We start from the raw sequence: 12,553 nt of genomic DNA, 5'->3' as shown, positions 1-12,553 counted from the left end.
AAAGAGAATTACACCATCATAATAAATAGTGTGACTGAGACAGCATGCTTCTTTTTGCTGAGGTCCAGATCCACTGGGTCCCATTAGCTTTAAGACAAGGAACTCCAATGTGTTCTCTAGGTTTGGAGCTCAGTAACTCCTCCACCACTTTTCTGCTCTTTTTTTTATCATAAAATCTTTCATTGCTTTAGTAACAATAACCTTTTTAATTACTGTAAATGAAGAGTGTTAGGTATGAGACCTAATTTATAGCAGTTATTTGCTGTTCTTGTATTTCCACCCATCGGAAGTGGGGGTGTTGCTATCAGCATGATTAGCACATGTTATGTATTTACTGCAATAATTGCACATCCAAACGGGATCTACCCCACACTCTTTGATAAATGAACATGCAGTAATCGAGATGTTCTGGTGTCAGCATGCACACAAATCAAAATGTTCTAACATCAAAGAAGTACTCATGAAAAAAAATCATACAGGATTTAAATATTCCTCAATGTTATTAAAAAAATATGGGCTGCAATATTATGAAAAGCCCTTGGTGGAGTTACAAGCGGGTAATCCATCTCTCTATTCGTAAGCCTCTATTTAATGACTGAACAATGGCAATCAGCCAGAAGAATCTCATGGCCTGGCCGTTTTTTTTTCAGACAAGTATCAGTTTTATAAATGTGCATATAAATGTATGTCTTCTGTAAAACTGAATACAAAAGAAAACATATGAGATGTGGTACCGAAGAAGAGAGAGCTTGATGTGATAGGTCAGACCGCGGACCTACCAGTGTTAGTGGCATTGGTCTGTATGAGCATTGCAAAGTAAGTTTCATTTAAGTGCGCCATGGCAGGTATTGTGTGTGAGTCTATGGAGAAGGGAGTGTTGTGTGAAAGTTCAGAGTCCACCTAGTTATTTCATTTTCTTCACAAAGTAAATATGATTGCCACTTCTAAACACTAATCAATCAGAAGCAACCAAAAGGAATATTTAGTCAAATCTAGGAAGGACATTTTTGAATTCTACTATTCTCAGTAACCATCCGGTGTCTCTTAGGATGGTGCATTTTGCCAAGATGATAGGCAGACAAGGAACAGGCAGACAGAAGAACATTTGGAAAGATTATAGATAACCTAAGCCACACTTTGGAGAGACTAGAAGTCTACCTTGACTTGTGAACCAGCTTTTCCAACATATGAATGTGGGTATAATGTTATTTTAAAAGTATAATGTAAAATAGAGTCTGGGCTTCCTTGGGATCCAAAGTTTCTTGGTACATCCTTGCAGCTCATAACTTGCCAGAAGCTCTTTGAAGGTCCAAATACGTGAAGGAGTCTTTCTGTCCTGCAGATGGCCACCGGGAAGAGACCCAAGTCTTGGGGCAGCAGAACCAGTCCCTGCAGCGTGTATGGTGATTAGGAGGAGGCTGTGCTTTTTACGTGTCCCCACTTGCTGATTTACAAATGAAGCCACCCACAGCTGAGCTCCTCATATGCTCGACATGTTTCAGCATTATGATCCTAATTGCAGGCTGTCAGGAGATACTGAGCAGGGACACTACCACACTAGACCAAATCAGGGGATCTGGTATTGTTCACAGATGACCAGATCATTCCTGTTATCAATTTTTTTAACTCCTCTTATTCACTTTGCATATAATGAAAAAAAATGTGTTCTTCTCACTACTTTCTTGTCCACATCCTCATATTTAGATCTGGCTTGAATGGGATAAATGAGCCATTACTTTGGTGGGGCTGGCCAGTGCTAAAATGTGTGTTACTTAAGGGAGGAGCATCTTATTGTGATTATCACGAATTAGAAGTGTTAACTATTCAAAGGAATTAACTGCTCTGCTTTATGTATTTTACAGGCATATTGCATTCTTTGAATAAGAAGTAGGACATCCTACATATAATTAAAGAATAACCTTTAATTGTCTTAATTATATATGCTTCCTGTCATCAAACAACTGCACCAATATATGTCTGGATTAAAGTTCAAATTAGGGATGGAGTTTTGTTTTGAAATATAAGGACATTTGGCTTTCATACTTAATGGATCATTTTTTGTTTGGATTCGATCCTGGTCTTCAGAGTTTCAGGAGGGACCAGAAAATGTATTTTGATTCAGGGCTATTTCTAATATAAATGTCATAAAACCTCATAGTGTGTAATAATTCATTCTTCTGCTAAAGTATTGTTTTAACTGGTTAAACTGCCTCAGCACTTGGATTTTTTCTCCAGTGTGTTGCAGAAATACGTGTGAAAGATCGATTGGATGCCATTCTGCAGCCTAATCCTACATAATTTATTCGGTTTTACCTGAGAGAAAGGTCCAAATGTATGTTCTTCTGGTTTTAATCAGTCCAACTACAATTGACTCAACTTTTGCCTGAACAAGGAGTGAGTAAAAACCGAATGAAAGCTTCAAGATTTGGCTCTTATTCATTAACCTCAGGGCAGACTTCATTTTGTGTGATTTTTAAGCTATTAAAATGTTGGTTGGCTTCCATTTGAGCTCAGATTCCTAATATCACCAAATAATTACGTGTAGATGATGAAATGAAAAAACAGGCATGTAGTCTCCAAACGCGCGTTTCAGTCTGGGTGGCTGAAATGGCTCGTAACACTCAATGCATGAAAATGGGGTGGATTGAATAAATTAGCAGAATCACAAAAGGAAACCACTATAGGAAATAGTTTTACACGTGTAATCACTGGAATACTCTAGTGAATGTGTCAATCTGTACTAAATAAATATATTTGTTTATAGACATGCTCTGTATTAGCTTCCACTCTTTCACAGCACTTTGCCAAACAAAATCCCACTAGAAGTAGGATGTTCGCACCCGAGTAGGAGTTTCTTGGATAAATATTTTTTCTATATTGAGACCAAAACCACTTCTACAAATTTAAGACTTTGATTGAAATAGTATATTTCTTTTGCCCCCCCCCCCCTTTTTTTCACTTTTTCCTTTTTATTTTTCCTTCCCATATCCTCCACTGGCAACCACTGATGCATTACCTTAATTCCTCTTACCTCCCACCGCTCTGGTGAGCAGGAGCCCTACTGCAGACAGAGCACATCAGTCAGTAAGGAGCCCCGCCAGAAGTGGCTGCACCCGAATGCTGCCACCAGCAAAGGGCCTTGGAGCCTGAGAAAATTCCTCTGTTTACAAACTGACTCTCTGCCCTGTGTTGTTGGTTGGGTTTTCATTTCCCCAGTGAAATGCTTCCTTGAATCAAAGGGAGAGCAGCGATGCTATGGTCTCTGCAGAGAGCACTCACAGGATGTTTTTCAGGGGGTGTTGCAAAATGTCCCTCTCATTAGAGTTTCAGTAGTTTAAGAAAAGTATGTAGGTGAACTGCCTTGTTTTGCTCAGGTAATTGAATTTATTTCAAAGTAATGCCCCCTCCTTCTATCCAATAACTGCCAATTTCAGCATCCATTTCTGTACATCTGGTATTTCAAACATTACAATGGAAGTTATAATGTAACGAAAATAATAATTATGGATTAGCATACAGTGTTTTCAAAATGCCTTGTATTAGCTCTGTAATCAAGCAATCCTCAAAAAAGGTTTTCAGCGAGTGATAGTATTTCTGTTTCAAAGGCAGGGGAAATTGAAACACAGAGACATTAAGTGGTTTGTCTGGGGCCACACAGAGAGTAAGTGTCAGAGCTGGGAGCAGAGCCCAGCCCTGGCTCCTGCCCTTGTACTCAGACGACTGTACCACACCATATTGTTTCCAAATAAGTTTGCTAAAAATCATATGCTGAGCTCATGAGGAGTAGTGACATGGAGGAGGAATTTAACCCCTTCTGTCGCTTCCTACAGAAGAAGAACCTGAGCCTCTACAGTAGTAGCAAGAAACTTTGAAAAGCCAAGAAAAGCCTTCCTTGGCAAGAGGGAGCCATCCAGGTTATTTCATGCTGAATTAGTCTCAGGTTGAAGGAGTTTTTATTATTAGTGGTATATTTTCACATGGGAGTGCTGTGACCGCTCACTGCCCTTGAGTCATAAACCAGAGGTTTCGGTATCTAATCATCCCTGAAGTCTTTTCTTTGTATGTCTCAAAGCTTCTAGCTTTAACATCATTCTCAGACATAATAAAATTGCCTGCATACATTATTGCTAAAGCAGCAAGTTGAGACACATCATAAGAGGAGACATTGGCCTCCAAACAACTCCAAGTATTTTGACCAGTTTGCTGGCATAAGGCATTAAAAGTATTAGCAAACTAATTGTGATGATCATGAGAAGATTGGGGATACTCGGGAACCACTGCATTTCTATTGCGATGGAGGGATTGACCTTTCCCAATTACACTGGGGTCCAACAGGTTGTACCTATCAAGGTTTGGTGCCTCATGGAGACCTGCTGTCTCCAGGGCATTTCATAGGCAGACAGTTATGGGCCATTAGGCCCACAGCAATAACTTGCTGGGTTTTGTCTTGCTGTGCAGGAGAAGCAGCCTGCTCCTTTGGACCAGGGAAGGCAGGTGATGGAACTCAGCTACAGGTTTTGCAGCCTGGGGGAAGGAATTTCCGTCTCTGACTGAACAGAGAGCAGCATGAGGTTGAGTAGGGCTCAGAAGAGGGATTTATATCAGTGTGCTAAGCAGTGTCGCCTTTTCTCAAACAATTAAAAAGGGTTTCTTGCTCTCAGACAAATAAAGCCTCTTAAAGTTGGTGGCAGTGATGGGAAGAACTTTATGAAAATATGTTTGTTTTGCAAAGCTGGCTGCCAAGTATTGTTTTATAGTTCATTTTTTTCCTCCTTTCTCCACTGTTTACAGTACCCGCTGAGAAACTTAAAATGATCTCTCTCTCCCTACCAATTTTGTTCTTTTTTTTCTTTTGGCAGACATTGGTACCCCACTCCCACACCCCGGTTCTTGCTGCAACAGAAGCCATGATCCTTTTGCCTTCTTTTTCTTTTTTTTTAATACCAACCCAGCCCTGAGAACAGTGTTTGCTAGTTAACTGCTGTATCACAAATTTGGCCAAATGAGCTGAAGGACAGCAGTACAAACACTACATTTTGTTCTCCTTCCACTGCTAATAATGCATGAGGTGTCTGAGAAATACATTTGGTCCTTGTTTTCCAGAGATCTTATGTCTCCATTGGCCTTGGGAATGTTGTTATTGCCAGCGGCAGAGCAACTGTATAAGAAAAGTTGGTTAGCTGAGATCTAGACTATGTTCTTTAATAGACTTGGATGATATATTGTGGATATATCCTGTTCCAGGGCACAGCAGCATGGTTTTATGTGATTATTGAAAAAGTTTACACCGTTGGCATATAAAAGGTAAATCAAAGCCCAGAACTGACTTTGCTGGAAAGCATTTTGCTACAAGCTGTTGAAGGCTTGTTTGTTGAAGCAGTGCTTTTATCAGTGTGCGATGTCAGCGGCTACCTACATAAAGTGTGCTGATGATCTTGGTCACCTTCCTGGACAGCAGCTTATGATGTGGAAACCGCTGCTGTTGCCATTGTCTCACTGGGTGGATGAAGGCTCAGAGAACAGACCTGAGGAACAGAGTGGTTTGTTGGTGTTTCTCACACCTAACTGTAGTGTCCCTGGGGCTAGCTTAAGTACAGATGTGGTTGCACTTCCAGAGGGACCATCACTCTATGGGTAAATGGATGCTATAGCTTTCAGCACACCAGTCTGGCCTCATCGTAATGAAATATATGAGATTTCATGGATACAGCAGGGCAGATCATCCAGAGCATCATAATCTACTAAACCTGGATGTTCACAGATACATATTTGGGCTTTGCTATTCATTATTGACCATGTACTAGACATTATATACATAAAATGTTCCCTCACCCTCTGAGTAATATCAGGCATCTGTGCTTTGGCTACTGATTAAAGATGGTTTTATAGAATTAGAGCCTTCAGTACTATTGTTTAAAATTGGAGAGAGAATTATTCATTATATTTCTTTTGTAACGTGTATGCACTTTTAATAAGGAGAATTTTTATCCACACAAATTTATTTATAATTAAACAGAAGCAACTAATTCTAAACAACATATGGATGCTCATACTTTTCCTCCTAAACTAATTGTTATTTTAATCTCTAAATAAGCTGACACTTCTTTGCGTATGGTTTGTCTATGCAGGCTGGGAAAAATTAGAGCAGTAAACTTTTAATCGCAGAGGTTTTAATGTAGGTGTTTGTAGATGTACAAAGAGCTATGAATCTGTCCAGGATGACTTGTTTGATATTATGGCAGGCTAATGAAATTTCAAAGTTAACATTCCCCAAATAAAATGGGAAGAAGACACAGGGAGAAAGGAGCAGATTTAAAATTAGAGAATCTTTGTGGTTTATGGGTTCCAGGTTATTTGGAATGGAATGAAAGTTAATGCTACATCCTTTTTTCCATCCTGCCAGCCAGTGTCTGATCCAAGAATGTCTCTCATTTAAAGGGCAGGGCTCCCTCCACTGTTCTTAAATAAAGGCTTTCACTGTCTGAGATCCAATCCTCCCTGATATTCACAGTAACATTCAAAGACTGCATGAAGATAATTATTTAATGAAAAGAAGTTTTGCATATGATTCCCCTATCATAAGTCTGTTCAAGTCATATGGTTTGATTTACATTTATGCAAATGTGAGAGAATAGAGTAAAATTACCAAAGGAGGAAAGGACCGTGGCATGTCACAAACAAGATGTGCCTATTTGTGTTTATGTTTGCTAATGAAGTTCAGCCAGGACTTGCTCTTTGATTCTGATGTCTCTGTCTGCCATTCCACTTTATGCATTGTAATTAAACCACTTGCCCACACACATACAAGAGGACACCAAGAAAGGGAGACTTCAAGTTTAGAAATGCTATACTGTAGCTTGCTTATACAGGACCTATAGTTCAGGCTTTACAGTTTTTAAGTGATACAACAGACCTGTGGTATGACATTGTGCCTTAGTTTTAATGTAATCAGAACTCCTGGCTTAAAACAATGGAGGATTTGGCCCAATAAACTTTAGTGTCTAGAATGCCCGCTGGAGATGTTTTATCCTAGACTTTCCAAATTTTATTCTGAATAAGATTTAAACATCAGCCCACGCAGAAATCACAGCTGTCTTTCTCCTGTCAAAATTAATCTTCCTCATCATGCTACAGCTATGGAATTATGCACTAGTGTGAACTGTTAACTGGAAACCATTTCTAGCCAGGGTGCCTCTTCAGAAGTCTTAGTTTTCTAACCTTATGTGTTACCTAACTGAGGAGTACTCACATCTTCACATTTGGCTGGGACTTGTTTCTGTAGATCACAGCTTCAGTATATCTTGTGTTAATAAACACAAGATATATTATTATTCTATATTATTATATAGAATTATCTGACCCTAAATTAGTCCTAAGAACTCTTCAGGAGACTGTTTCATTTTGTGTGACCTTTGGGGATGGGACTTTTGCTGCCCTCTTTGTATAGTGTTTTTTTTTGTGGTCCTTCATAATATGCTACCTCAGGCTACCACTACAGATGAGACATGGGACCAAAAAATAAGAGTGGAAAATGGGCGATTTTTCATGAAATTTGAGTTGCTGCTTGACTAAGGCCTGTTGTTCCAGGTTGCTTTTTTAAAATGTTAGTTTTCCTTTATTTCAGCAAACTAAGGGCAAAGCATGATCTTTCATGTCAGGTGACTCACAGCAGTGAACACTGCTCATCTTTTCTGCTTCATTGTACCTCCTTTGAGACTGTTGGAAAAAAAAACTACCTTAATTTACTAAATAATGATAGCATTCCAAAGAAAATCTTTATATCAAAATCTAATGTGCTTTAATAATTTGAAGGAGCAATATTTTCAAAGCAGGGTTCCTATATTATAGGTAAGTAGAGGATGCCTGAGAAGCCATGACAAGACACTTCACAGGGTGCTTAAATTGGTTGTCCTTTCACTTTTATCAAGGTCAGAGAAGGGGGATGCAAAATCTCGTCATATGATAGCAAGGGGCAAGAAATGTTTCTGTGAGAGCTAAATTTGCCAAATAAGATTATACTAACTTTTCAGATCATGGAATCTGTTCTGGGAAAGTGAACTATGTAACTTCTGCCAAGCTGGGTGATTTCCCATGTCTAAAAGGTGGTCCTTTGGCCATCTGCACACACAGTGGGTACAGTAACAGGCTGACAGACCTTCAACCATGGCAAATAGCCTACAGAAGAAAAAAAAAAACAAAGCACAGTCTGGTAGACAGTAAATTTTGAGAAGGAGCACACATAAAATGCAGTAGATGCTTTTCCAAAACGAGCTCCAGGATTGACCATGTGCTTTTGTTATCTCCTGATGTTGGGCTTTATAGCAATCCAACAAAATACATACAGCAATGGCTTACCATTTTAATCCCACATCAAGAATCTGCATCATCCTCTATCTGTAATTTTGAGCCAAGTAATCATATTTTTTAAAAACGTTGGATACCACCAGAGTGGCATAAAGCACCAAGAAGCATCATCTCAAACCTTTATGTTATATCAAACCATGTTAAATGACTGCCACATACATAGAAACTCTTTCTTGCAAGGGCACATACACATGCAAATGTCATAAAAAAACATCTTGCTCTTCCTCTTCACAGTTCTTGGCATGTAAACATATGTCTTTTAGTATCACAAATTCAGCTGTATAGATCTTAAAGATATATAATTCAGAACTATGGGATGACTGTAAAATAGTTTTGCTATGCATAAAAACATTTTGGAGGTTAACCTTTATTATCTAGTAATGTATCGAAATAAGAATTGTTATCTTGTTATGGAATGGGATGAATCAAACTCAGCTTCTCTGAAATACCGATTTTCAAAACAATTACCTTTAAGCCGAGTTTGAAGGTAAAGATTGTTTCTGGGTATAATGCTTCAATTTATGGCTAAATTCCATAACAAATATGCATATATCAGAATCACTTTCTCTTGCTTGGGAAGGAAAAAAGTGTTGTTTTCATTATTGCTGAACTTCAAAATGGCTTAAGGAATTTTGTTGGTCCTTTCCAAAGAAACTGAACTTCAGGCAGAGATTAAAGCAGAGGAAATTTCAGCCCAAGGGCAAATGTTTCAGAAAGTTTAAAGTATGCGAAACAGCGAGTTAAGTAGGAAATAGTTTTCAATCCTAACTATAGCCACACTAGTTATAATATATGGCTAAATATAGACTCATGGGTGTGTCTAACTTTCTGAAGGTGTTATCCTCTCTCCTATGAAACTTGCTTCTAAAATGACCTTTTCAGGAGTATAACTAGCTGTATAATATTGCCCATGTTGGAAAATGTTAAACTTCATTATTTCCCAGGTGAGCCCAGCCAAGCCCAACTTTGCTTTGCAACCAAAATTCCTGTTGAAAAATTCAATGTTTTATCTTTCATGTGTATCCAGCTTTATACTTGGGTTCATTTCTCTTCAAGCAAACTGCACAATAGCCTTGAATATTTTGTTTATGTGTTAAAGGTTGTCACTTCGGTTATAAAACTGTATAAATATCGGGGTCAGTTTGCTAAGAACATTACTTTTGCATTGACTTCAAAATGCCAACCATAATGGTTTGGGCAAGCTGCAGATCCAAACACCCTTGGACTTGCTGCTTGTGGTTATGGGAATATATTGGATCCTTTAAAAATTATTGGCTAGTCTGGTTTTGTGCATTTTGTGTTTGGGTATAGAGTCTTTGGATTTCTTTTTTGTTTTGTTTGTGGTGATACTGCCATGTCTGATGACTGGCTATATATCCCAGAGCTAATACTCTGCTCTTTGGCTTTAAGGTGATATACTGCTAGGTCGCTACGTTGAAGTATGGTGTTAGTGTCAAGAATGCCGTAATAAACATCTTGCACATATTTCCTTTTGCATATTCAGTGTCTGTAAATGTGTTTCGGAATACATGCTTGCTGGTTTTGAAATTATTTCCCTACAGTTCAGTATAAATACTGTTTATACACAAAGTTGTTTGAGGTTATTGTTTGCTCTTAATGATACTTTTCTAATGCTATTTTAAGAGAGGAGAAATTGATCTTTCTGAAATTAATTAGGAAATTGGTAGAGCCACTAAAAATGGTAGTTATATATGGCACTTCCTAAGTGCTTGAACTTAAGAGGTAAAAAATAATCTGACGAAGCACTAAATGTAATAAAATAGATGGCTATATTTTCATTTTTGAAACAGAATGACAGCTGAAGGTGAACCAAATAAAGCAAAAGTATTTGCACTCCTTCCCTTTTTGAAGCTATCATTAATATAAAAAAACAAACAAACAAACAAAAAAAACATTTTTAAACTGAGAATATCCCCTTAAAATATAGGGTTTCCAGCATGCCAGGCGTAAAAAGGGATACTTTCCTGTACTGATTCAGAAAGAGATGTTAAAAATGTATGAAAGGTATTTTAGTGAAACATTGTCACAGGATCTTTTTTAAATTATTTTCTCATATGCTGTTTAACTCTTGTGTTTCTTTAGCATTGGAAACACTTGAAGCCAGGTTACAATATGTGGGATATCAAATTATTTTGTGCTGACCAGAGGGTCTTTAATTTGGTTTTGGGAGGTGGGGATTATACCAGTGTCTGTTTACATAACTTTAGACTCAGACTATAAATTAAGATTGGAAAACTATAATTATTCAGTAATTTATAGACTATTAAGATAGGTTAGACATGATTATTGAACATAGTGAATAGAGAACACATGCTTAGAAGGAACAGATTCAGCATAATAATGTATTTTTGGCATCATCTATTTTGCAGGCAATTAACAAAATAGGATATTGCATTTTTGCATATCTCTTGCTCTCCTGAAATAGTCACTAACCACTTGTTAACCACACTGATTTTTTTATAGACAAAGTGGTTGCTCATAGCTTCCCCACCAGAAATGTTCAGATTAAGCACACTATTAGATTGCAGACAGAATAGTCTACAAAACAGGAAGAAAGCCTTGCCTTTCTCTCTGCCTTCTTCCCTCATTTAAGTTGATGTGATAATTCATTACAGATTTTCTCTTTCTTTGACAGAGTGCCTACCGCAGAAATGGGATGACTTTTCTCGCCTGCTAATATGGATGTGGCTGCAGCAACAGGAAAGGCAGTGTTATATTAAGGTGATTTTCTTTTCCCCTCCATGGAAGGAAAAAAAATACAAGCTCCGATGTCTCTGTGTACTAGCGAGTGGGCTGGTTTGTTGTGACTATCTGCTGGCTGACTGTCTCTTTTTCCAGCCCCCTCAATCGTTATTCTTGTTTACTAGCTGGAACATTTAGCTAATTAATGGCAGGATGTTTGGGATAGGGTGTAGGTGGACAAGAATGCAGATCAGACAATGCTGAAGTTTGCAGGGGACTAACTGCTGTCAGCCTCTTTCTGAAATGCAATGTCATTTTTATTTAAGTCTTTGGAAGTCTGTATGTTCTCCTAGAGATTTTTTTTTTTTTTTAAAGCAGAAAGAGGCCAGAGATAGACTGGTTTATATGGGTTTTTCAAGGTTATTAAAAGGTTATATATGTTTTCCTTCGGATCTTTACTGAAAGAAAAACTGTTTTCCACAATTTTCCACTATTTTCACTGATTCCTCCCAACTAATTTTAACTGTTCAGATAGGGTAATCCAGTTTAATCCAAAGAGGAGTTCTTTTATGAGAGTAATAGCTAGTTCAGATCCAAAGATACTCAGAAAAAAAAAGTTCAGATTAACTGTACTTTACCAGTTAGAGACTTCTCTTTTTTTAGATCCAAGGATAGGCTAAATCAGCCCCAAATTCTAAGTATTCAAGTCTCCTAAGGCTCGAGCCATCAGTGTCTGAAATCAAGGAGAGCCTTTGCAGTGATTTGACACTGGATTGGACCCCTATTCATAAAAATGCATCCTAAAATACTTAAATAGCTGTGTCTGTCTCAGTGGTTGTAGGCAAAGGCTTAACGCTATGTACTTGCTCAGCATTTGCAGCAGGAAGCAGATGTTGTCTCTGTTGTTGACAAAGACAGCATTACTGTTGGATCTGGTTAAAGAAGAAATGGGCTTTTTGCCTTTTTTATATTTTAGTTCACGTTGTTTGTTTTCAGATTTATTTTTTAAATCTCAGTCCCTCCTTCTCTGTTTCTTCCCCATCTGCTGCTCCTCCAGCCTTCGCTGGCCTCAAAAGCACATTCATTTCTTCCCATAAAAACTGTACAAATATAGAGCTAACCACAATGATGCTTGACCAGAGAAAAGGGCTCATGCTTCAGGCCATCATCAGGATATACAAGCATGGACTGCTTGTATCCCTGTGGTACCCCTTGGGCCCAAGGAGTCTGCTCCAGCCACTCTAAGCCCAGCCTTGAAATCTAACTTAAACCCCAAATTAATACAGAGTGCTCAAGATATCACGAGGAGATAGCAAAATATCACTTGTATATAGTTCAGCCATCCTCCTCCTATATGCTTAGTATGTGAGGTCTTAATTTTTATTCACACTGTATGCTCTTGTCCTTTGTAAGTGGTTTTGTTTCTCTGCTTTTCTGGACCTGCTTACAAAAACTTTAAAAATACATATATGCTTTAATAAACTGA

General features: G+C 38.1%; 1 protein-coding gene across 7 annotated transcripts in view; it reads left to right on the top strand.

Moving 5' to 3' along the window:
- SUPT3H (SPT3 homolog, SAGA and STAGA complex component) overlaps nucleotides 1-11,441 on the top strand; it is a 263,404-nt gene extending 251,963 nt beyond the window's left edge. For all 7 annotated transcript variants that reach the window (XM_031046610.2, XM_031046611.2, XM_005146419.3 and 4 more), the window contains one exon: nucleotides 11,021-11,441. In XM_031046610.2, the coding sequence (XP_030902470.1) occupies nucleotides 11,021-11,062 (42 nt within the window). In that variant the 3' untranslated portion in view covers nucleotides 11,063-11,441. The remainder of the gene's footprint in view (nucleotides 1-11,020) is intronic.
- The last annotated feature ends 1,112 nt before the right edge of the window (nucleotides 11,442-12,553 follow it).

The sequence above is a fragment of the Melopsittacus undulatus genome, chromosome 3, assembly GCF_012275295.1.
Source record: "Melopsittacus undulatus isolate bMelUnd1 chromosome 3, bMelUnd1.mat.Z, whole genome shotgun sequence".
NCBI classification, from domain to species: domain Eukaryota; kingdom Metazoa; phylum Chordata; class Aves; order Psittaciformes; family Psittaculidae; genus Melopsittacus; species Melopsittacus undulatus.
The sequence above is the reverse complement of the archived record's forward strand: the minus strand, read 5'-3'. Positions and strand labels throughout refer to the sequence as shown.